The following is a 20912-nucleotide window of genomic DNA, read 5'->3' as shown; positions in this document are numbered from 1 at the left end:
GTAAGGTAAGCAGTGCATACTTAAAAAATAAAACTCACACAGCATTATCATTATTTCTTCCCTTTTTTGAATTATTCCAACCGATTTCCTAAAATAGTTCTTTTACTTCCTTCCTTGACATCGGAACTGAACAGTTGTGAGTTCCTCATACTGTCACTAGAGAGCAGCATAATAACATAGGTCTGTCCTCTAGCGTCATTCTTTGGTACTGCTTGAGGGTCTGGAAGCAATTCTTCGCATTGCTTCCCTGCTGAAAGTTACAGCAGAAAGACTGTGAAAAGTGTCATATCCTCTTGTCATCAGTTGAGAAAATTTACACTAAAACTAGTCCAAAAATTATTTATAAATAGTATTGACTAATGTCTTTTTTACTGCAGTTTCCGGTTGTTTAATATTATAGTAATATAATTGAATCTTGTGCAATGCACGGAAGGAAGATATGTAATAGTAGTTTCTGTTTATTGCAGTGGGAAGAAGAAGCCTGTGAAATGGAGACAGAAGATAGAGGTAACTGTGACTGCAAAATATCTGATCTTCGGAGATCTAATTTTGTACTTCGAGCATTCGAAACTAAAAGAAAAGTGATTGTGTAGAATGGTCGTACATCACCGTAACTTAATATTTCAACTAAAGTGAAAACATGTGTTCGACATTTTAATATTACAACAATTCATGGTTATGTGATGGATCTACAAACAAGTTATATTGTGTTTTTTTTTTAATGATAAGAATATTCGGTATATTGGAGATCATAACGACATTAATAATGAATACAAAGATTTTAAAAATGAGCTGTCTTTCTCAACGTCATCTGCCAGCAGTAAATATGGAAAAAAAATAATGGAAAATCCAGACTTGATCATATGCCTGATGAATGAAATAATAATAATAATAATAATAATAATAATAATAATAGTGATACACATACCCTAATAGTAACACAAATATTTTTAACAGTGATACAAATACTGCTAACAGTGACACAAATAATCCTAACATTGATATACTACTAACTGTGATGCGCGCTTCATAGAGCCTCATTGGTGAAAGGAACGTTAAACATCAATCCAAACATATATAAAACTTGCTTTCGGAAAGAGAATTCACATACAAAGACATAGGACTACCTGCATCAAGTTCAACAATTTTGCGCTTAACTGTTCTAGATATCTATGCCAAAAATTATCAAAAATGTTTGATTTTTATTTTTTCCTGTTCTTGTTAATATTATACCTAATACGAAATATCGCAAGTCATTGTTGATAAAACTAGATTTTCGATTCTTGTGTTCACTGTTGTCGTTACCAAGACCTGGAAAATTCAGTGCGGCGATTAAAAGTATACTAGTCAGACGTGGAATAGTGAAGGTCCGATTTTAAAAATGGTTGATGACTTTAAGACTTCTTTTCTTGCGCTATTTTCAAAACAAATCAGATTTCCATTCATTGATAACCCGAGAAATACCACCAGTTGTGACCGTCGTTGCACAGAGTATCAGAGTACTGGACTCCAGTGGGAATATAATTTACACATACGATAAAGAAGTGGTTACACCAATTTTTATTTATACGTTACGAGCTTACTCTGTCAACTGGTTCTCAGTTAACGACATGTGTGTAAAATGTATGCTACCATATATCAGCAATCGCACTGATGTGCGCAACTTTGTGATGTTGAATGAGGAGCCTTCTATAAGTCATGTTCCAGCAGATGCTTCCTGGGAATTCCATGGAGACGATGACAGTGACCTGGCTACGTTACTATGTGCTGATGAAAAACTTAATTTCGTTAATAGCATGCCTGAGAACATAATACATCAAAGCAATTCGCTTAGCACAATAGTATCTGATGATTACAAAAGCAATATCTCAGCAAGGATCTTATAAAATAGAGGATATGTCCTTACAACAAAATCTTGAAGCCATACGTCACAGTTTCACCATCCCTACTCTGCCCACTCCGCCCAATAGAATCATAATGTTTTGAACCAACAATCATGGCGGAAACAAAAGTAGCCAATCAGACGATGGCAGAAACGAGAGTAGCCAATCAGATGTGCCGATGCTCGGTTGTTTTTTTGCCGTCATCGATTTAATAGGATGAAGATAAATATGGGCAGATCCTCTATTTATAACATCCTTATGTCTCAGAGTATGATTCGTTAACTGACATCCCAGAATCAGAGTTCGATGGGATCATATTCGAATCTTCTGAAACCAGAACAAATAAGCGGAAGAAAAGATCGTGGTGGCAGCGACTACTCTGTTGCTTTACAGGATCGACGGCAGACTAGGAAATCTATGAACTTTAAGGCTCTTCAAAGAACTGTTGAAGCCCTTACAACAGGGTTGAGTATTCAGCTGTTAATATTTTTGTGCTGTCACTGTTAATGTATTTAATAAACCCTGATCGTCTCTGGATATTTTGAAACGCACTTCACTGTTTTGGCAAAGAAGAGAAAAGAAAATTGTCCTTATAGCTGCCGTGCCTTGGCACAAATTTTCTTTAAGAGTCTTCATCCCGGCGAAATTAAAATGCCGCTAATTTTAGAGTAATTATGTGATAGCTTCAAATAGATAAAAGATAATCGAAATGTGGAACAAGAGTGCCCTAGACAATATTATTTGACATGAGATACAGTTATTATGTTTCACTTATCTGCTTTCGATTTCGAGCTATTTTGAAAATCGGCATTTATTTTCGCGTTTCTAAACGGCTGAAAACTGAAAGCCACTAGGTGACCTGTGATAACGGTACCTCACGCAATATAATATTGTCTAGGGCGCTCTTGCTCCACATTTATCTCTTATCTATTCGAAGATATCACATAATTACTGTAAAATTAGCGGTATTTTAATTTCGCTGGGATGAAGCCTTCTTAAGGAAAAAGAAAAAAAATATTGAAAACACTTTGCTTATGGCATATTAAACGTGACTTGTCATCACATATTTAAAAAATACCCTTTAGACAACAATTTGATATATATTGAATTTGGAATATTCTGAAGACTATTTAAACGCAAAAGGAAAAGAAAGCATTATAGGATGATGAACGACAGAAGTGTCTAACTGCGAAGAACTTGGAGTTTTCAGTTTCTTCACATTGAGATTATATATATATATATATATATATATATATATATATATATATATATATAAACATTCAAATCTGTTTACAATGAAATGGTTCGAACTTTCTTCGTGAATATATGGTCTACCACATGTGGAGATATTCTATATTGTACATGTTTCTACTGTATTCTGCTTTATTGTACACTACTTGTAAAGAAACGCTGTTTCTGTTGATTCAATGTGTTAAGAGCAATTTAATGTATTGATGGTATGTTTTGTGATATATCATCACCTGTAAACACATGTGACTGCCCATATACGTAGTAGTGAAGAAAGGGAACTACATTTTTGGAAAATAATATATTTCAAAGTACTACTAGGATCTACAGCAGAGGACAAAAAAGATAAGAAGAAGAAACTGGTGTTGCTATGGAGTATGGAAGCTGGTTTCTAAATGGATAGAAAGTTTCTTGTATTATATCTTTGAATACTATTTTGAGAAGTATTGAAACGAATTAATCTTTCAGAAATATTTAGAATATTATTGAGTTCAAAAATGAAGAAAGAAAGAAAGAAAATCAATTGTTACAGCTAATCTCATACTATAGTAAATGAAACATCTGCGATAAATTTGTCATAACTTTTTGGCGTAAAAAATATATATATATATATTAAAGAAAACCGTTGCGAAAATCCGACTTATTATTTATAATACTTTTGAAAGGGTAGACAGGGAGCATGTACCTTACATGGTCATAGTATAACAACAGTTCCCAACCTGTGTTTATAACATGAGCCATGTGCCCAATATGAGGTGTAGTGCAGGAGTGTTTTTGGCTTGGTTGGTCAGGGATGACCGCTTAGGCGATTTCTTGCCCGGGGCGACAACTAGCCTAATTGTGTCGCTGGTTGTGATTGAGATACACACTAAATGGACTCAGCCGTCTGTTTCTGCACCCTCACTTGGTCTCCGTCAGCCTCAGCTTGGCTCCCCTGTTCTCTGTTCAATATGCGGCTAACCTAATGCTCAGCCATCAAGTTTGTGTATACAGTTTAATTATAAAATACACAAAAATGGAGAAAATGAGGAAATTGAGAATGAAGAATCTTTTATGGATAAAATGAAGAAATGGGCCTAAGACGATAAAAGTATTGATCGCAATTGATTATAATAGATTATACCGAGACACTTAAAGAGCCTTTATTGTCTTACTTTCATTTCTATCGCACCAGAAAAAAAATGTAATTTTTTAAATCCCTAAATTCGGTAGAGTATGGTGTCAAAACAAACCGAATGTCGGCAAGGATGTAGAAAAGGATACAAACAAAACTTTAAAACAAAAAATGTATTTAATTTCGAGTAAAAAGTAGAAAATAAAATACAATAAACTAAAAAGACGTTTTTAAGGACATGCTTTTTATTTTTTTAAATATAATAAAAAATTTTAAAATTTCATAAAAAGTAAAAAGAAATAATTTTCTTGTCAAAAAAAATTTTTTAAAAATTATTTATGCATGACTAAAAAGAAAAAAACAAGCGGAGCACTCTCATACACAAATAATTTATTAATTCTTCAAATTTGACCTAATATTACTCGTATAATATACCGTAACTCAATCTAGCATTTCACAGTATGAAATAACATTCCGCACTATATTGTAAAATTACTTTGGTAAGATAGTATCAGGTAGAACAATTTAACAGATTCGGTTTTCTCCTAAAACCTTATATTATAAAAAAAAAAGTCTTCTTATATACAAATATAACAAATAAGATCACACTAATTGTGGTCCAAAAACCGATACAATGTTCTCTAAGTTTTTTTTCTGATTAAATAGATGTCCCAAGGTTCAAGCGGCCAAGAGAAAGATACAGACAAGCTAAGTGATAATGGTTTAGGAATTCTCAATGCTCCAGACAAGCAAAGAGAGGTTGAGGTCCCACAGAGCTATAAGCAAGCTAGGTGGTTGTTGTTAGGACCTTCACAGTGCTCCAGGCAAGCAAAGAGAGGTTGAGGTCCTGCAGAGCTCCAAGCAAGCTAGGTGGTTGCTGTTAGAACCTTCACAGTGCTCCAGGCAAGCAAAGAGAGGTTGAGGTCCTGCAGAGCTCCAAGCAAGCTAGGTGGTTGTTGTTAGGACCTTTCCAGTGCTCCAGGCAAGCAAAAAGAGGTTGAGGTCCTGCAGAGCTCCAAGCAAGCAAGGTGGTTGCTGTTAGGACCTTCCCAGTGCTCCAGGCAAGCAAAGAGAGGTTGAGGTCCTGCAGAGCTCCAAGCAAGCTAGGTGGTTGCTGTTAGGATCTTTCCAGTGCTCCAGGCAAGCAAAAAGAGGTTGAGGTCCTGCAGAGCTCCAAGCAAGCTAGGTGGTTGCTGTTAGGACCTTCCCAGTGCTCCAGGCAAGCAAAGAGAGGTTAAGGTCCCGCAGAGCTCCAAGCAAGCTAGGTGGTTGCTGTTAGAACCCAGGCAAGCAAAGAGAGGTTGAGGTCCCGCAGAGCTATAAGCAAGCTAGGTGGTTGCTGTTAGGACCTTCCCAGTGCTCCAGGCAAGCAAAGAGAGGTTGAGGTCCTGCAGAGCTCCAAGCAAGCTAGGTTGTTGTTGTTAGGACCCAGGCAAGCAAAGAGAGGTTGAGGTCCCACAGAGCTCCAAGCAAGCTAGGTGGTTGCTGTTAGGACCTTCCCAGTTCTCCAGGCAAGCAAAGAGAGGTTGAGGTCCTGCAGAGCTCCAAGCAAGCTAGATGGTTGTTGTTAGGACCTTCACAATGCTTCAGGCAAGCAAAGAGAGGTTGATGTCACGCAGAGCTCCAAGCAAGCTAGATGGTTGCTGTTAGGACCTCCTAGTGCTCCAGGCAAGCGAAGAGATGTTGAGGTCCCGGAGAGCTCCAAGCAAGCTAGATGGTTGCTGTTAGGGCCTCCCAGTGCTCCAGGCTAGCAAAGAGAGAGGAATACCTAGCTGAAACTGATATCGATGAAGGCCTTACAGATTGTTTTATATCCTCTTCTGAACAATGGTGGTGCTAGTGTTCCTCTTCTTTCACATGACTTGATGATGATATTGATGCGTGTCGACTGCTTCCTTGTAGTTGTTGTAGTAAGAGAAAGACGTGTTTTGTTGTTTTTACAAATATAGACCACGTGTAGGATATTACAATATTATACAGGGCGTTTCAAAACAGCATCGACAACGTTTGAGAGATGGTTCCTGACACCAAGATAAGATCAAAAGTATAGACCAGTATGGGTGTACAAATGCTTCCTTTATGAGTTATAGGCTGCTGAAAACATGAAAAACTGAACTTTAAAAGTCTATAGCTCCAATATTATAGGACCTATAGTAGTCGGGTCAACACTTCACGAAGGAACTAGTATCTGCCCTATCCAAATATCCATGTTTCAGAATCTTGCAGTACTTTCGCAACAATCTTTATAGAGGTAGTTGGTTAGAACTTTAAATTTTACGCCCGTAGCCAAACTCCGTCTATAAAAAATTAGTGAGTACTTTAGGATTCTGAAATATGTATTTTTCGATAGCGCATATTAATTCCTAAGTGAAATCTTGATCCGACTACCGACAGTCAGCAACACACAGAGAAACAGATAAGATCATAGTGCCATTTGCTGTTTTTGGAAGATTAGTACAGCCTCAGGAAGATTGCGTGTCTGATTGCAAGCACCTGGAAGATTTTATCATAGATTTTGACAGCTCCGGATCAATACATTCAATGAGTGAACTACGAGTCCATTGGTATTGGCTGATATGGTTATATGGACATGTACAGAGGTCTATTCTCTTTCTTAAGATATAGGTACATTAGTGCAACCCTTTGGAAATTTAGGAGGGGTACATTGGCTCACCCCTTAAATTTTAGAAATTGTCTAATTTAAAATTTGGTATAATAGTATAGGGTCCTAACAAATAACATTATAACTTCTGGTGGTTTATCGCGTTCCCTTTCGTGGGTAAAAAATTGTGAAAAATGTAAATTTCGGAAGTAATTAATCCAATTTATTCCCTTTGATAAGGATTTAACACGTTATATTACTATGTATGGGGGGTTCATTTCCTTTATAGTCCATGTATACCTTGATGTTTCCTTTTTAAATTGTGTTGGGGTACATAGGATCATTTCTTAAATTTAGGAATTACCAAATAACAAAATTCGGTAAACGTTCTCTAGGACCCATTGTAAACTTTGGTGTCTATCTTGTTATCTCTTATGGGTATTCAAATTTCGGCCAAGTATTCAAATTTCGAAGATTATTGTCCTATTTTGTTTTCCTTGATCCGGCTTTATTACCTTATATGATTAAATGAATGAGTAAAGGGATTATTACCTTTCATAAGACAGAGGTATATTTGTGCACCAATCTTACATTTTGGGAGAGGTACATTCCTTCACCATTAAGTTTTGTGAATTGTCAAATGAATAATTGGTAACTATTCATAGAATTGAAATGTTTACTTAAAAGTCAATGTTTACATTGAACTGTTTCATGTATTTTCATTTAGTATAATCTAGTTCTGCATACGTAGTTTCAAGTAAGAATAAAGACAGCTTTTGAAAAACAGTATTAGAGGTTACAAGAGGAATAAATTTTTCTAAAGTGCGGGCAATCCACGTCACCGCGTGTGCTTACTTTTAAAAAAAAATAGCTTGCTTTTCTGCAATTTCAACATATTTGCAAAAGATTCTTTTGGCACTCGCACTGAAACTTTCTTGATGTTTAAAACAAATAGATACATAGGTTATACTAGTAAAAAGTTCTAAATAAAATACCTTTAAAGTAGAAATCCATGGGCAGTTATTTTCAGAGTGAGGGAATCCCCGTACCGCGTGTGGTTACGGCAGGAAATAGACGCGTGTGCCTGAGTGTTAAAACGTGTAGCAAGGTGAGAATTTTAATTATTCAATTATTTTTGATAGATTCTTGAAACATCAACAATCTTCATGAAACATGAATTTTCAAACATTGAGGAAGGCATATACCAAGTTTCATTAAAATCGAATAAGTTTACGAGATTAGGATTAGGATTTAGATTTCTGGGCTTTTCGGCATTTATGGAAATGTTAGCCCGTCACGTTTGAGGGATGACATTCCTCGGCGAGCACACTATCCGAAAAAAGGGAAGGAAGGAAGTGGCCTGGGACCTATATGTTAGGTACCATCCCGGCATTTGCCTGGTGTGAATGAAGAAAACCCAGGAAAACCTCATTCAGGATGGCTGGCCTGAAAAAGCATTTTACACTTTTTCGACCGAGTGCCCCCACCGGGAATCGAACCTGGGACCGCTTGTACCGAAGGCGAGAGTGTTACACGTAGCCACTAAGTTTAGGAGAGTTATGATAAAACAGACCGACGGATGGACATAAGTGCTGGTTGATTCAGTTGGTAGATATTTGCTACTTTCCATTTAATTATATGTAGATTTAGTTTCGGATGTAGGCTTATTTCTATGTTTTATTGATGGAAAGAAATCTAGAACACCCTTACTTTATTTTTTTAAATCTAGAATCACACTTCTAGATTCCTTTCCTTTTGTATGCCTCCACAGGTAAAATGCATGAGGTCTGGCAATCATGTTGGCCAATGCACCGATTTCACGGCTGCCAATCTGTTGACCAGAAAATTATGTAATTAAGAAAACTTGTTATGATTACAAACATCAGAAAGCATTTGGTGTAATGTTGTTATATAAACATAGGAAAACAATAATCATAGTAAAAAAATTACCCATATACGTCATTTTAAGCAATGCAGAAAAAGAAGACTAAAAGAAAGTCAAATCTTCAATCATTTGTAACTTTGCTCCTATTTACCCAAAATGCGTCATATTATGGTCATAATATCGACATTAGGGTACTTTGGAAGTGAATTGCTTCGTCTTTCCCTCTTGCGTTATTACTGTTATAGGAGGCTTCAAAATTTGAAAGATTGTGATGTTGAAGTGTTATTAGTTTGCATCACTTAATAGTAAATATTGTATAGTAAGTATTGATGCAACGTATAGATTTGAAATATGTAAGAATGTGTCTAGCGCCATTTGGAAAAAATTAATTTTAGGTAGGGTTGATAAAATTGGTCATTTGGTGGTATCACAGAGTATGTCAAACGATTTTCCTCTTTTGATATTCGATTCGTACAATATTCCAGCTTTTATATATACACTGATTATCAGTTTAATTAGAGACATCAGGACAGTTGCAAAAACCGCCCTGCGGAGGCTCCACCAATGCAAATGAATGAAGCGCATCGCGCGTGACTGCTGCCGTGTGCTTCCTCACTCGATATGAGTGTCAGTGCAGAATGTGATGAGCAAGACGAAAGACCTGGCACATTTCACCGTGGTCAAATCGTGGGGACCAGACGACTGGGTGGCTCGATTTCCGAAATCGTTGCGGCACTCGGATTTTCAAAGGCAACTGTGTCAAGGGTGTATCGAGAGTACCTGGCTTTCGGTAGAACCGCACCCGCACGGGCAAATTGTCACAGTCAGAGGCGTGTTGACGACGTTGGTAGGAACCGAGTGGCCCGCATCGTAACAGCCGGTAGACGGACCACAATGCGTCAAATCTCGAAAGGTTCAATGCAGGATAACTACGCCGTGTTAGCAGCTACACAATTCACAACCACCTACTTGCCATGGGATATAGTAACCATCGGCCCACGCGAATACCCCTTCTAACCGCACAATATAGAAAACAACGTCTAGCATGGGTAAAGGAACAGAGACACTGGACAGTGGAAAAAGGTTGCCTGGACAGATGAGTCATGTTTCATATTGGTACAAGCCGAGGGACGGATATGGGGGAATCGCCAACCGCACGAGGCAATGAATCAATCATACCAGCAGTGAACTGTGCAGGCCGGTGGTAGTGGTATTCTCAACTGGGACACGTTTATATGGACTGAAATGGGTCTCTTAACACTTGTGACACGGTCCCTCACACGTGAACGCTACCGCGATCTTCTGGATGACCATGTAATGTCATTTGCTCGGCTGCAACATCCGGATGGTGATCTCATCTTTCAGCAAGACAAAGCGCCGGCCCACTGCTCTAGGATGGCAGCAGACTGGTTTAATGAGCACTCCTTTGATCAGGCAATAATTCTCTGGTCATCACGGTCACCTGTCCTCAATCCCATCGAACCCATCTGGAACCATGCACGCCATCTACGTGGGTGCTCCGGGGCTCCGGCCTCAACACAAATAATCTTGTGGGTGCGTCGCATCCACAAGAATTTTAGTTTGGACCTGAGTTTGAACCCGTTTCTCTTGCGTTTAAGTCAGTCGTGTTACCGACTAAGCTAAGGCAGCCCCAACTTATACTAATAGCACCGGCATATTTTACTTTATCACAGCACAGCTCTTTATGACAGTGTTCATAAAAGATTTTAACTAAAAATAAAACCAATCAAGCATCGAGACTTCCCTGAAAACATATAGGCTAACACGTCCCGCTATTGATACACACCCACATAAATTTAGGAAAGTCGGCGTCATTGTCTGGAACGCCATGGAATGACGTCTTCGGGCTGTGGACCCTCTTCCGACCAATCTGCCTACTCTGTGGGAGACTTTACAGTAGATATGTATTGATATTCCAGAATGCCGCGGCAGGTAGCCGCCGTTATCAGAGCAAAAGGTAGTACCAGCCGGTATTAGGTAGGTATCTCTAATTCAACTGGTGGACATAATATATATATATATATATATATATATATATATATATATATATATATATATATATATATATATGTGTGTGTGTGTGTGTGTGTGTGTGTGTGTGTGTACAGAGAGATAGTTAAAGTGATCCTTATTTTTTTCTTCCGAGTCTCGCCCGCTAAAATGGTTCCATATCAGACCATAGTATTCTCTGTGGAAAATAAGGTTAATTGAATAATATTAAATACCCCAAGCGACATCAAGTTTTGAATGCATTTTCAGTATACAATATGAGGCAAAGGTACTTTGTAAGTTTGGAACGGCTAGAAGGGGGGACATCATATCTTGAATAAAGGTAATGGAGGTAAAACCATCTATTACTGTATAATACCACAATAGCAGTCATCTTAAAGTCCACCAGCTTAGATTCAGGCCCAACAATTTAGTAGAAGGGTTCATGTGATGCTATTTTAAGCAGCTTTTTACTACAAACACTAATCTGACGTTAATTCCAACTTATGTATAAAAATCATCGTAGCTAATGTAGAAAAAAGTACGAGGTCATGCTGAAAAGTAATGCCTCATTTGTTATTCAGAATGTAAGCAAATATTTGATTAAAACTACTGTTGCATTGTATTAATTACATTTTTTTCTTGACATATTGATCATACTGGAGTCCAACAGCTGTAGCAACAACACTGTGTTGGGCAGCTGAAGCAGCGTGTGATGATCGAATTTCTTAAAACAGGAAATATGTCCCTCTTTGACACGTATCGAAGAATAGTAGTTGTTGTCGCGGAGAATTGTAAAGATATCAGTACGCAAAGACATTGTACTGTTCTTGCTTGTCCAGAAAACTGCATGGGATCGAGCCTCCCCTCGGTTGACAAACAACAAAGTGGAAAGTTACATAGTGCAACGGGTGAACAATATCTCAATCTTGTTGATGAACTGATTAAAGAGAATCAGTGAATTACGTAGGCGGAACTTGCTATAATCAGTGGTATCTCACTGAATTTAATGCGTCGTTCATCGTAGATCTAGATTACGAAATAGTTTATGAATGGCGGGTGCGGCGTAAATTGACTTCCAACATGAAACAGAATATTTGCAAACAGTTGCTTCAGCGTCAAGGTGATGAGTTCTTGAACGATATTATCACAGATAATAAAACTTACGTACACCATATCCGCTCTGGCGCCTCCATGAATATTAACATAAAGGATCGCTTGCCCCGAAAAAGTTTAAGACTGTGTCATCAGCAGGGAGGTCATGCTGACAGTCTTTGGGACTTTCATGGTATAGTGAATACGGTTTAAAAAACTGAAAGCATAAAATCGACCAATTTGTTGGTAACTGAAATCCTCTAATTCAGCACAGTAATGCTCTCCCTCACACTAGTACCAAGACAACTGAGAAGATTCGATGTGTTGGTTTCACTGTCATATCTCATCCTACATACAGCTCAGATCTGGCTCCATCAGATTTCTATTATTCCTCGAAAGTTAAGGAACACCTGAGAGGACTTCATTTTGAGTCGAACGATGACGTCAGTGAAGCATGAAGTTAGAGTGTGGTTTTGTAATCAAGATGAATATTTTTATAATGATGCAATTATGAAACTGATCACACGTTGGCAAAAAGGTATTGATTTCTATAGCGATTATGCTCTGTATATTAAACTTCTATTAGTGTACATACGTTTGTTTTTCACCTAAACTTCAGTCATTTACACATAAAAGAAAAACAATAGGATTCATCACTTTTCAGCATTCCCTGGATTTGATATAATTTTAAAAAATCATACCCAATCATAAAAAACAACTTAAAGTTACCATGAACATGATGTTAGAGGTGATATAGAGTATGATATGTTGTGATTACAGTGTTTTACTTGCCCCTGTCTGTTAATTTCAGTTGGAGAAGGAAGATAATGGATGTAGATATGCATAACTTAGGTAAGAGTGCAAGTGAGATATTCAACCTCAGCACCTGCAGTCATTTAGAATTACCAATGTATTCGTCATCTTTACCATGGAGATAGACCTACAGGCGTCCACTGTCATGGATCATTCACATCAGAGTAGCGCACGTGCTGTAAGAATTGCGTTGACCAACATAAATATCCGTATTTGATTCCAACATAAACCGTTGCAGAAGCAAAGTGTCATGGCGAAAGAAGAAAATTGCATCGACGATGCACGTACCAGATACTGCGCGAGAATCTGAAGGTCTGGATCTACAAACGCCCAGGTTGTCTAAACCCATGGAGGGGTTCCTAACTCCAACCCCTCCATGGCCGGTTCCAAGTCTGCGTTGAGAAAGGGAGATGAGTTTTCTCTGGGCACGTGCATTATGGTGTCTGTAGTGCTGACGGGGGGATAGAACTCGGGAAGTGCATGGAAACACATTACTCTCGTATTTTCAGCTGGTAATGCTTTCTATCTATGGCCTGCACGTTAAGGCTGGAGAACAACCTATTGGGGAATAAAGGTTTCGACCGGATAGCCAAATAGTGACTAATCGGTGGCATTGGATCTGAGAGCATACGTGCGACGTCGTCACAGTCTCATTGAGATAGATAATGTCAACTGCTGTCTCTACTGGCGGAGGTGAAAGCTCACATTGTCTCCGAAAAGTGCAACTAGGTCATACCCTTGGATTCGGGAGATAAAACTACGTAGTACTTCAACACGCATGCAAGAGGGATAGTTGGTGTGCCCGGAGAGCGAATTCAATCCCTACAGGGAGGACAATGTGGCAAGTCCTCAATTAGCAATTTGTGCGTGTCCTTGGGTTCGGAGTGGGATACCGGAATCCTAACGCATTCTCGTACTTCAGTAGTACTACGAGGAAGGAGCAAATAAAAACCTTAGAAATGCAATCAAATGCCGTAAAGTTGGATGATTGCTTCGATATGTGGCAGTAATATGCCTTAAGTTGCACTTAATGACCGACAGGTGGCAGAGTGTTGATGAGAGAACGACGAAAGCGACGGCGTAAGTATCAAGATGGCTGCCTCACTGTCCACATCCACCGTGTTAGAACAGCGTTCGATAATCCGGTTTTTGAGTAGTGAAGGTGTGAAACCAACTGAGACTCATCGCAGGATGACAGCAAAGTATGGTGATTCGTATTTGTCTCTGTAGCAAGTATACGAGTGGTGTAGGAAGTTTAAAAGTGGCATATCATCTACGGAGGATGCTCCTCGACCGGGACAGGCTCACCGCCTAGTGACCGATGAAAACAATGCGTTAGGAGAACAGCTTGTAGCAGAAAACATGCATCTTACCCTGAAAGAAATGGCTACAATCATTAATATTTGCTTTGATTCAGGTCAACACATTGTGCATAATGTTCTGCATTTCAATATGCTGTCTGCAAGATGGGTCTCTCTTCAGTTGACTGCTGAATTGAAAGATCGGCGCGTCGACGCCTATGAAGAACTTTTGCGTCGTTTCAACGCCAAGGGTGATGCATTTCTGGACAGGATTGTTACAGGCGGTAAGACCTAGGTTTACTATCATCAACCAGAAACCAAAAATGCGAGCAAAGAATGGGGGCATAGCTCTTCACTGAAACCAAATAATAATAATAATAATAATAATAATAATAATAATAATAATAATAATAATAATAATAATAATAATAATAATAATAATAATAATTCTGCACTCAACCATCAGCAGGTAAGGTCATATTCACTCTCTTGTAGGATGCAAAGGGAGTGATTTTGGAACAGCATATGAAAAAAGGAGTGACAGTAACCAGTGCCTCGTATAGAAAAAACTGCTACAATTTCGACCAAAATGGTTCTTCCAACATGGTATCCATGCACTTTCGAAGCGGTGAAATACTTGCATCAACGTCAAAGGGACTACATTGAAAAAATAAGCAGCAAGATTTCCTTCTTATTGTTAAATTCTAAAATGTATTGCACTTTTAAGATTTTCATTTGATCATCCCTCGTAAGAGAGGAAGTGGAATCAATACTTAGTTCCATGCAGAGCCGTAGCTAAGGGGGGCCAGCGGGGCGCCAGCCCCGGGCGCTGACAGCAAGGGGGCGACGCACGAGCAAGGAGAAAGAAAAAGTGGTGTTGAACATGAGTAAAAGACGAGTCTCCCCAGAAAGTATTGGCGCCCTATTAGATAAATATTGCTGTAGGTTATCAACGAAATACATAGATTTCTTAAAAATTTTCTTTCTCGCTTCGCTCGCAATGCAAGAGTTTAAATAAGTCACAACAAGTTTTTACTTATTACTTTAAGATTTATTATACATGCTTTCTTAATGACATGTGGTATACAAGGTGCCGAGTAATGGCTTATAGTGTACGCATGAGCATTTTCAAAATCAGAAACGAGCAAAGTCGTGTTCGGCGTTTTGACAGTGATGAATTTGCTTAGTTCAAGACGTTTTTCTACCCAATTGGATTAATCATGACGCACAGTGGGGCCAAAGCACCGAATTCTTGGCAAAAATAAGAATTCGCAATATGAAGCGGAAAATTGAAATCAATTAGTTCGGCGTATGCAGTGGCTACAATAATGTTATTTCGACATTATTTAATCAAAAACATAGAGTTTTACATCATAAAAGGAAATATTCCTTATATTCGCGCCTAAATTATATAACAGATTATATGATTGGCATCAAGAAATCGTGGGCAATATGCTTTGATTTGGCAATTTAAGATTAGCTTATATTCTTATGTATGAAAGGAAAAAGTGTACTTATTCATTTTACAACTGAAGAGTAATAAAATTGAAGAAAAGTTCTTGCTCCTCAAAACTATTTCAAAGTTGTGAAGGATTCGTTATGACAATGAAGATGCAAGGACGCTTCAATACATAAAAATTATCTCATCACAAGTTCTCGATATGAATATATTATCAGATATATTAAACATATTATGATTTACAAGCATCAGTAACCTGCTCATGTTGTTTCATATATTGTATCGTGCATTACGTGAGCTCATTTCAGAGCTTGATTGGAACACTCTGAGCTGGAGCGAGCGGAGGCTCATTACAGTTGATTCCAATGTCACTTCTGTGCACGCATCACAAAAAAACACAACACTGAATTGATCAACACCATTTTAATATGGTTCTACCTTATGGTCCATAGATTGTTTAGCATTGGCGTTTCAAAATGTCGCCACCATTAATCAAATATGTTTGACTAGAGTTTAGTTCCGTTGGTGAATAACAGAGAAGTATGACTAGATGTTGGAAACAAGATGGGTCCTGGGGGCGAAGCCCCCAACGAGGTCTGGGGGCAAAATTCCCAGAATCGACCTATATTCAACTTTGTCACTGTGTGCATGGGAACTACATGTCTAATAACTGAACACTTGTTCTCACATTCATCCCAGCTCAATTCAAAAGCAGCATTGCATCCAGAATGCGGTTTTCCTCATTTTCATGTGCTATATTTTCCAAACGTGCAAATATGTGCAGGTTTTCTCTTTGCATACAGTAAGAACAATGTTTCTGTTACGACATATTAAAAAATTACAGACATATTATGCCATATTTTCTACTAAAATGCCATTCTATCGTTTGACCATAGTTTATATGCTTTCAGTACCACAGCATTTTCCAAATATGATATTAAGTAGGGGATTATCATAGGGATATGATAATGATATTAGCATCATTCCAAATATGATCATTGACTACACATCACATCAACATTCTAAATATAAAAAACGATACATACATGTCGGTCGTGCCACTGAATATCTACACGCAATGTAGGAATAGTCGCATTCAAAGTCGCATTCGCATTCAATTTCCTATCTTCTGTCATTAAGCAGCGCCTCTCCGGCTTCGACGGATAACCAAATTTACACGTCCCATGAGTTCATTGTAAGCTGCTATCACTTATTTTTCTGCACACTATCTTACGTGTACACTATTAAGGCTTCATTATAACAAATTATATCAAGTCAATCTTTTACTTCATTCTTCGAGTTTTTGCTAAGAATTGCCTGGTTTGGCCCCACTGTGCGACGGTGAGAATGAAGGTATGAAAGTGAGAAGAATGAAGAGACACATTCAAGCTGCTGTTTGTGCGAGAATATTAAAAATAAAGGTAAACGAGGGGAACAATAACATTTTCGAACTTCAAGCAGTTGTAGAATAGGAGCTTAAGGGATCAGTACTTAGCCCAACGAAGTTCAACTTTTTTAGACACTAATCACTACCAATGATTTATTTTTAAATTCCATTGACATATCAAATGCTTCCAATTTGGAGGAATTTATTGGGGCCATTTTTTCATCAAGTTTTTGTATCGCCAGCATATTATTATGTGCATACGTGTCTAGTTGTGTGATGTTTTTATCTATCTACATACATACAAAACATAAGTAAGCACACTCTTAATATAAGTACGTGTTAGTGTATTTTAATATGTTAATTAATAATAAGTACCTTAAATTCGGAACTACATTCATTAAGAAATTAATATTTTCCATAAGTAGAAGCTTTGCTTTGTATATACTGAAACACAAACAAACTATTTGCTGAGCAAAACAATATATTCACATAAAAAAAACTACATGCGTGTTACAGTTTCGCCAACTAACATTTTGGCTTCATCAGACACTATGAGATACATGAGACACGTGCAGTCTTATATACACACAAGAGCTGAGACATCTTGCTTCTGATTGGCTCCTGGCAGCAGCCAATCCCCTTCAAGTATTCTAATTTGTATTGCCCTATACGGAGGCTTCCTATCTTTTGTAAATTACACATACATAGAAAGGACGATCTTAGCACAAATAATCTAAACTAACAATTAATTGACATAAATAACTAAATAATTATATAAAAAATATAAATAAATAAATAAAAAATATACACATAAATAAATAAATATATAAATAAACAGATAAACATACAATACGCTTAAAAAGACGACACACACATACAGTATATACACATACACTATACAACCAACTATATATCTATATATAAATATACCATTACATATATACATATACACACATACGTATATAGAGATAACTAATATGGACTAATAAATACATAAACACGTGTGAGACAATCAATATATATACAACAACCGTAATAGATATGTGTATTCAGAATCTTATACTTTAAGCTTTTTTAACAACCTATTCCACTGTTGGTCGATGATCAGTCCTGAGTTCCAGTTCATAGCTTTATTACCCTCCATTTCTATAAACCGTGCCTCCTTCCATTTCCTAACTATGCTTCTTTCTTCCTCGCTTAGAATTTTTACTTCATCCCAATTAACTGAATGTCCCGTGTCCCTTACGTGTTTGTAGACCGCATTTTTGTTCCTTTCTAGCCTAACGTCATCCTTATGTTGTCTTATACGCTCTCTTAGTCTCTTTCCAGTTTCCCCAATATAACACATATCACCCTCGCCGCACTGAATTTTATAAATAACTCCTTTTTTCTCCATCGTTACCCCTTGTTCTTCTTCTGTCTTCTTCCTTCTTTTTTCCTTTATTACATCCAGAAGCCTCTTGCTGCCTTTTCTGTAAGTTGAGATGCCCCCCATCTTCTTAAGCATTCTTTTAATGATTTCTGTTTCTTCTCCCAAACTTTCTATCCCCCACCACATTTTTCTTCTTTCTTCTATTCCTTCTTCACTTTGCTCTCCTTCTCGGCTTCTTTCTTCTTTTTCTTCGTTTTTCTTCTCCCACCTCCTTCTGTATTTTAGTCTCTTTCTATCGTATCCATTATTCTCCAGCTGCTTATGGAATGACTGTATAGTCTGTTCCGCCTTGTCTCTTTCACTGGTTATTTGCTTAATTCTATTCTCCATGTTAAGGATGAAATTCCTCTTGGTCGAGTAATCTACATCACTTCTGGCGTGGCAATAGTTTCCCGACGCGCAACTTTTTTGATACCATTCTGTGTATATCACTCCTTGTTTCCTCCTTATTCTCATATCCAGGAAAACTATAGCCTCTTCCTTTTCTACCTCTAGCTCCAGTTGTATGCCTTTCTCTAGATCCTCAATTTCTTTTACAAACTTTTCCAATTGCCTTACAGTTCCTTTCCAAATCCCCAAGCAATCGTCCACATATCTAGCAAAAAACACTAATCTGTCACTTCCCTTCATCCTTACTTTCTTCTCCCAGTCGTTCATAGTAATTTCTGCTAGCACTGGACTCAACCTGGAACCTATGCTTAGTCCTTCCTTGATTTTCACTAACTTATCTCCTATAACACAATAACTGTTATTCCATATAGTCTTCAGGGCCTCCTTCAGTCGTTCTCCACTCCAACCATTGATCTTCCTGTCCTTCATCAATTCAGTGATGACTTTAACAATGCTGTTTCTTCTTAGACTTGGAAACATAGCCTTCACATCAACACTGAACATGATTGTTTTAGCTTTGCTCTGTCCTACTTTCTCCAACCTTCTTCTTAACTCAACCGAGTTTTTCACACTGCTACTTTCTTGTTGCCTCCTTAACATTTCCACAACCTTCTTTAACTCCTCCTCCAATGGTTCAAATATATTTCCTCGGCAATCTAATACTGGTCTCAGTTTTACCTCCTCCTTATGAACTTTTGGAAAACCTTTCATTACCGGTATCCTACCTTCTTTATTAAGACCTCTTTCAAAACCTGCTTTTGTTAGTGATACTAAAACTTTTTCTTTAATTTCCTCACACACAGATCTTTCACCTATCACCTCGTAAGTATCATCACAGATCTCATTCAATTTTTCTTTGTACCATTGTTTTTCCATCACCACAATGGCACCACCTTTGTCCGCTTGTTGCACGCATATGTCTTTTCGCTTCTTTATATCGTTCAACGCATTGTACTCGTGTTTTGAAAGGTTCCCCTTTGGCTTCTTTATGCTCCTTTCCACAATCACCTTAGCCTTTCTCCTTATCTTGTCCCTTATCTCCTTGTCCTGAACTTGAACTATGGCTTGCTCTACCGAGTATATAACCTCTTCTGCGTCCACTCTTTGTTCTTTCACTTTAAACTTATAGCCTAAACTTAGCACTTTCTTCTCATCATCCGACAACGTCACATCACCTATTACTACTACCTTTTTGTCAATGTCCGCTTCCTGGTTTGACTTCCACCCTAACCGCCTTCCCTTTTCCATTAATCTCTGCTTCACTTTCATACTAAATTCCTCTTCCCACACTTCCAGTCTCTTCATAACTATATCCCTAGTAAATATCAACAAACTATCACTAATGTCACTTTTCAACTTCACTGTCTTTTCTTCATTCAAAGCTAAAAAACGTTCTCTAATCCTAATCTCATTCCAAATCAGTTCTTTTTCTATCTTCTTAATGAGTCTTTTGTACCTGCTTGATTCACACCTAACTCCCTTTTTGTCAATCCTTAAGCCTTTTCGGTGTAACCTGTTCCACTAAACACTGCCTCAGGAACCACACCTGCTGCCTCTTCGATATCTCAGCTCTCCTCTTGTCCTTCCATTTGTCTATTCTCCTTTTCAGCATCGGAGTCACACCAACTGTAATATTTTCCATAAGTAGAAGCTTTGCTTTGTATATACTGAAACACAAACAAACTATTTGCTGAGCAAAACAATATATTCACATAAAAAAACTACATGCGTGTTACAGTTTCGCCAACTAACATTTTGGCTTCATCAGACACTATGAGATACATGAGACACGTGCAGTCTTATATACACACAAGAGCTGAGACATCTTGCTTCTGATTGGCTCCTGGCAGCAGCCAATCCCCTTTAAGTATTCTAATTTGTATTGCCCTATACGGAGGCTTCCTATCTTTTGTAAATTACACATACATAGAAAGGACGATCTTAGCACAAATAATCTAAACTAACAATTAATTGACATAAATAACTAAATAATTATATAAAAAATATAAATAAATAAATAAAAAATATACACATAAATAAATAAATATATAAATAAACAGATAAACATACAATACGCTTAAAAAGACGACACACACATACAGTATATACACATACACTATACAACCAACTATATATCTATATATAAATATACCATTACATATATACATATACACACATACGTATATAGAGATAACTAATATGGACTAATAAATACATAAACACGTGTGAGACAATCAATATATATACAACAACCGTAATAGATATGTGTATTCAGAATCTTATACTTTAAGCT

The 20912-nt window shown here is 37.6% G+C and overlaps 1 protein-coding gene across 1 annotated transcript; it reads right to left on the bottom strand.

Moving 5' to 3' along the window:
- Positions 1 to 14523: 14523 nt before the first annotated feature.
- LOC145692556 (uncharacterized) lies at positions 14524 to 19924 on the bottom strand. Its single transcript, XM_081767865.1, has 2 exons — positions 18438 to 19924; positions 14524 to 14608 (listed from the first exon to the last, which is right to left on the bottom strand). The coding sequence occupies exons 1-2, from the start codon at positions 19922 to 19924 to the stop codon at positions 14524 to 14526; spliced, it is 1572 nt and encodes a 523-aa protein (XP_081623991.1).
- Between the last annotated feature and the right edge of the window lie 988 nt (positions 19925 to 20912).

This window comes from Thermobia domestica, chromosome 8 (genome assembly GCF_964235325.1).
Source record: "Thermobia domestica chromosome 8, izTheDome1.hap1.1, whole genome shotgun sequence".
In the NCBI taxonomy this organism is placed as follows: Eukaryota; Metazoa; Arthropoda; class Insecta; order Zygentoma; family Lepismatidae; genus Thermobia; species Thermobia domestica.
This window is presented reverse-complemented; position numbering and strand designations above follow the sequence as displayed.